The 6,181-nt window shown below is 33.3% G+C and overlaps 2 protein-coding genes across 2 annotated transcripts in view; both read right to left on the bottom strand.

The window, feature by feature from the left end:
• Positions 1–3,632, bottom strand: part of LOC103308069 (nascent polypeptide-associated complex subunit alpha, muscle-specific form) — a gene marked incomplete at its 3' end in the record, with an annotated part of 5,497 nt that extends 1,865 nt beyond the window's left edge. Inside the window, exons 1-3 of the mRNA XM_029492505.1 lie at positions 3,605–3,632; positions 367–599; positions 30–174 (exon numbers count right to left, since the gene is read on the bottom strand). Of these exons, the coding sequence (XP_029348365.1) occupies positions 30–174; positions 367–599; positions 3,605–3,632 (406 nt within the window). The remainder of the gene's footprint in view (positions 1–29; positions 175–366; positions 600–3,604) is intronic.
• Positions 3,633–5,054: 1,422 nt separating this feature from the next.
• On the bottom strand, positions 5,055–5,960 carry LOC115034940 (bile salt-activated lipase-like). Its single transcript, XM_029492506.1, has one exon. The coding sequence runs from the start codon at positions 5,958–5,960 to the stop codon at positions 5,055–5,057; it is 906 nt and encodes a 301-aa protein (XP_029348366.1).
• Positions 5,961–6,181: the final 221 nt, after the last annotated feature.

Here is a 6,181-nt window from a genome sequence, read left to right on the forward strand (position 1 = left end):
TCGGGCGGCTGTGGATCGTCACCTGAAACCTTCGGCTGGTGGCTGTAGTTCACCACCGAAATCTTCGTCTGGAGGCTGCGGATTAACACCGAAACCTCCAACTGGTGGCTGCGGATCAACACCAAAACCTCCAACCGGTGGCTGTGGATTGCCAGCAAAATCACCATCGGGCGGCTGTGGATCGCCACTTAAACTTCAAACTGGTGGCTGTGGAGCGACACCGAAACCTCCGGCTGGTGGCTGCGGATCACCACCGAAACTTCCAAGTGGTGGCTGTGGATCGCCACCGAAACCTTCGACTGGTGGGTGTAGTTCTCCACCAAAACCTCCGACTAGTGGCTGCGGATCGGCACCGAAACCTCAAACTGCTGGTGTCTGTGGAGCGACACCGAAACCTCCATCTGGTGGCTGTGGATCGCCACCAAAACCTCCGACTGGCGGCTGCGGATCACCACCGAAACCTTCAACTGGTGGCTGTACTTCGCAACCAAAACCTCCAACTGGTGGCTGTGGATCACCACCAATACCTCCGTCTGGTGGCTGCAATTCACCACCGAAACCCCCGTTTGGTGATTGTGGGTCTGCCGAGAAACCTAAGACTAGAGGATTTTGGTCACTGTGGAAATCCTAGCCGAAATCTCCGACTGCAGTCAAAAAATAAAGAAACTATGGTTCTCGTGATCTACAAATTTATATACTACGCTGTATAATATTTTTGTAAAACTATAAATAAAGGGCTTTTTTATCTAGAAAATTCATATTTTTTCAATATTATTAACAATAGGTATAAATAAGTATATAATCGAAGGCATTTTACCTAGTGTGGTAACGTCATTTTTAGCCACAAAAAAAAACTATTTCAGCAAATGTTTATGTGTCATATTATATTAAGGATTAAAACAGTGGGGTTTAAACGTTTGTGTGATCTCCAGCAAAAAATTAATATTCAATATACCTATTTTGAAAAATTCTAAAAGTGAATTTAATGTACAACATCTTTGTTGTAAATTTGTATTTGTATTTGTATTTGTTTTAAATTATTTGATCGAGAAAATAATATGATGACAACTTTATTAGTATTGAAGAAACAAAAAAAAAAATGCCTATTATGTACTATCTGTTTAATTACTTATTACATAATTAATTGAATTTTCAAATGAAATATAGGTAATGAATTGAAAAATATCTGAAAATTTTGAAAGATTATCTTTGTAGGTAAAATAATTTAATATAATTTAATGCTTAAGGGATATTAATCAATATTAAAATTAATTTTGTATGTTGAATTATTTTGTGAGTCTATAATGACATTTTTGTGACGTGCCACTTTAATTTATACAATATATTTTGTACTAGGTTACTAGTGGGTCACTGTATAATGGATCGTATTAAATTTGAATTCAATGATATAATATCATTGTATAAGAAAAACGATTCTGAGCAGAGACGGTATGTCAGTCTAGGTATAAGACATAATATTATATAGTTTATGGTATTAAAAAAAAAAAAATTACCTTTAATAAGTACCTATAATAAATTCCAAATTAATCATATCATTCATATCATAATATCTATTAGGTACTTTTAACACGTTATACATCAACAACAAACCGTGATACTATCATAGATATATAATAGTATACTTTAGAAGTTTCAAGTATACCCAAGAATAATATTATACAATCACAACAAAATAACTAAAATAGTTATTCTAGGTTTTTAATATGTAATTTCGTCCAAATTTGTACTTAAAATGACTATAAAAATAAACTGTGTAAATGTATTTTTTAGATTTTTTGGTAACAGAATTAATTACTTACGTGGAATCTTGTTTTAAATGTTCAATTCTTAGATACAAAAGTTGAACATTTTATAAATTTTTATCTAAAAAATAATTATTCAATTTTAAATTTGGTAAATTTTGTCAAAATTCGATCTTTAAATGCTTATAAAAAAAAATTGTGCCTATGTATTTTTAATATTTTTCAACTGATATTGTAACAATATATCAGGACCTTTGTATTAAATTTTTACACTTTTTGGCCTAACAGATAACACATTATTGATATTTATAGAAAAAAAAAACTAAAAAAATTGAAAACTGAAAATGTCCGTAAACAGCTCAAAAAGTACACTTATTTTCAAAATTGTATGGTGTATAGGAAATGCTAATATAAATATTCAGTCAAAATTGCATGTATCTACGGTCATTTTTTTTAAAGTTACACCAAAAACCAAATTCAATTTTGTGAAAAATCGATTTTGCGTAAAAATTCCCGTTTTTCCTTAATTTTTCTTTGGTTTTTCTTGCGCTTTTGAAAATATGGGAATTTTAAATTTTGACCTCCCCAATGCACCAACGATATTCACTTTTCAATCGAACAAGATACTGAAGTTGAAAATCGAAGCATTATTTCGACTACTCATCGTGTACACAGACACAAAAAAAAAAAAAATATAAAAACAAAAAAAACAAAAAAAACACACATCATTGTAAAATCAATACATTCATCGTTCTACTCAGAATCTAAAATATGTTTATTTTTTTTCGTATACATTTTAGATGTCTATACTCTACTAATCGTATCATGTAATAATACAGTAAAATAGCTTATTATATTATATTATGTTGTATTTTATTTTAATATTATGCTTTCAATTTTACTCTTTACACAATACATATTATAATATTATAATATTCATATATATTTCTTTTTCCCCTTTTTCACGGTCTAGTGCACTCGTATTTATTTTTTTAATATATTAACCCACGAGTATATAGCATTCTACGACGATGGCATTCGTCAACACGCAAACTTTTGATTTCTTAAAATAACTACCTAGGTACGTGGTATTTTACGTGCTCGGAAAAATATTACAGATATCAGTTTCTAGATTTGTTTTGGTAAAAATTTTTTTTCATCCCTTATTATTAATACTGAAACGCACAGACGTCAAATTTTCAAATAAACTTTTACACTCGAAACATATATATTACGTTTCTTTTTATAAATATTATTATTTTCGACAGACGGGTTCAGTTTACCGGCAAATCTATAAGAGTGTGTAAGAAAATTTGCAAATAAATAAAACTATAATATCCTATACGGAAGTTTGAACCAATTCCACAACATTACATGCATCTATCTTAATATTGTGTTACATATTTACGTGTTTGAGAAAATAGAGAATCAGTGGAATTATGATACTACCGCCTGCCGATATTGGGAAACATCTAATAATGTAATATGTCGTATAATCTCCTGTCCCACCCTATTCAAATCGTATAAGTGTATATAACGTGTACTTAAGAGGACGCTACACGGGAATTTGTTGTCCCACATGTGCATAACATTGCAAATTTACGTTCAACAGATCATGTTTAGCTTCGATAGTTTCAAAATTAGAGTGAATAGACCTATTATGGAACTTGATGGTTATAGAACATCACCTGCAATGTTTGTATGTGGTTTTTTATTATGACAGTTACATTTTTTTAGCAAGTTTTGCGTGTATAATATAAGGTAAATTGACAATGCTCAAAACTCACTTAAAAACTGAATCATAAAAAAAACCCACTTACAAACATAGATAACGTTCTTACCATCAAGTTTCATAATGGGTAAATTCATTGTAGTTTTTAAACTAACGAAGCTAAACATGATCTGCTGAGCGTAAATTTGCTATGTTCCACATTTGTAAGGCGAATAAAACAAATGTCTGTGTAGCGTTCTCTTCATACATTTCATTTAGAATCGTGGCATTATTAACAATATAAAATTGAATCAAAGTAGAACTATTATCAGGTACCTAGGAAGGTACATAATATACTATAATGCCTATTTTTCAGATGTCTGTTGATAAGATGGTTATTGCAGGTTATTTCGAGACTTATAATGTAGTATCCAGGGCTTGCATTTGAAAAAAAATTCTGTCTTATGTTATTTACGATTAAAACGTTACACAAGTTTTGCGGTTATCGTCATTCAGAATTAAAACGTTATACAAGTTTTGCTTTTATCGTTATTTAGAATAGTGTTAATACCTATTAAATGTATTAAAAATAACTAATACGGGCAGGTAAAGGACCGGAAACGGAACATAGTATAATCAATTCTAATGTCCGTCATCCGTATGCATCAAATAAACAATTTCACGAAACCAATGATCTTTTAAAGAAATGGATGTTAAATAATTTCGTTTTGCGTTAGTTTTTGTTCAATGAAATTCTATGAATTAAATTTTATGTTATGTTTTGTTCAATGATATATACTACATTTTGTAAATCATAACGATTTGTTTAGCGGTATTTAATTATTTTTGATTATCGTTTTCCATTATAATTCCGTTTACTAATTTCAATCGTTTTTTGTAAAATATAACGTTATAACTTATAATCATAACATTATAATAACGTTTGCAAGCCCTGGACCAATATCTTTACGAAAAAACATTTATTGAATGATAAAAAATATAATTTATTATACTCAAATGTTTGAGGTGGAAAAAAACTGATGGGAAGGCTAGAAGACGAGTCTAAGTTTATAATATGGATACATTTACGATTATATTATAAGAATGCAAGTGAAGTTAGCCATTTTATTATTATTTTTTTAATTCTAAATTGTAATACATCTATTCCTTACAAGACATTTAACCAAACCTTCACTGTGCAGCCAAAGTACGTTCTGCCATAAAAATACAAAATAATTAAATACGAAATGCACTCACTGCCACGGTATGAAACTCGCGCTGTCTGCGATGTAGTCGTTATTTTTTTTGACTTTTACATACTTAGAATTTAAATAAATTAAATATGATTAATTATTGTTTAAAAATATAATATATCAACATACATATTATGGAATATGGCAACAGTCGGTACAACAATTTACGGAACTCATCTATTTCATAATATAAAATACACATTACACACGCTATGTGAGTACGTATACTATATTGTATATATATGTCGTTCTATGAATAAAATCTAACCATAGCATCATGCCATTTTTGAAATATTAGTTTTTATGTGGACACTGTTAAATATGGTATTAATTAGAATAATATAAAATAATAGGTTTCGGTGGCGATCCACAGCCACCCGATGGTGGTTTTGCTGGCAATCCACAGCCACCAGTTGGAGGTTTTGGTGTTGATCCACAGCCACCAGTTGAAGGTTTTGGTGGTGATCCACATCCTCCAGTTGAAGGTTTCGGTGGTGAACTACAGCCTCCAGCCGGAGGTTTCGGTGGTGATCCACAGCCACCAGTTGGAGGTTTCGGTGTCGCTCCACAGCCACCCGATGGTGGTTTTTGATGCGAACCACAGCCGCCAGTTGGTGGTTTTGGATGCGAACCACAGCCACCAGACGGAGGTTTTGGTGGTGATCCGCAGCCGCCCGATGGTAATTTTAATGGCGATCCAAATCCTCCAGTTGAAGGTTTCGGTGGCGATCCACAGCCACCAGCAGTTTGAGGTTTTGGTAGCAACCCACAACCCCCCGATGTTAGTTTTGGTGGTGAACTACAGCCACCAGTTGGAGGTTTTGGTGTCGATCCGCAGCCACTAGTCGGAGGTTTTGGTGTCGATCTACAGCCACCAGTCGGAGATTTCGGTGGCGATCCACAGCCGCTCGATGGTGATTTTGCTGGCGATCCACATCCGCCCGATGGAGGTTTCGGTGGTGATCCACAGCCCCCTGACGAAGGTTTTGGTGACGATATGCAGCCAACTGATGGGAGTTTCAGCGTTGACTCACAATCACTAGATGAAGTCTTATCCCAAAATGGAAGGTTAAATCCGATGTTCTTTAAGTGGCTCGGTGAAACACATCCTGATGAACTTCTGGCAATGGTACTCTTCGTCCGAATAGCCAAAGCACCCATGGCTGACGACTGCCGTAGTGCAAGACGTGATGCATTGACGATTGACCCCAATAGATGTCTTGCTGCTTGCATAGTGAGTGTGTTATTAATACAAGATGAGTCTAGAAGGTGAGTTAGTTGAGTGTTTCTTTGTGTGTGGTGGAAAAATACAATTAAGCTGAGGTTTTTGTGTATAAAATATGTTTAGGATTCGGTGTATCAGTATAATTAAAATGTGATTTGTGACAAATCGATGTTTGTGTTATTGCACTAAACAACGTATGTTATGGTTTTATATTCAGCCAACTACAATT

Source organism: Acyrthosiphon pisum, unplaced genomic scaffold (genome assembly GCF_005508785.2).
Source record: "Acyrthosiphon pisum isolate AL4f unplaced genomic scaffold, pea_aphid_22Mar2018_4r6ur Scaffold_21598;HRSCAF=24379, whole genome shotgun sequence".
Classification (NCBI taxonomy): Eukaryota; Metazoa; Arthropoda; class Insecta; order Hemiptera; family Aphididae; genus Acyrthosiphon; species Acyrthosiphon pisum.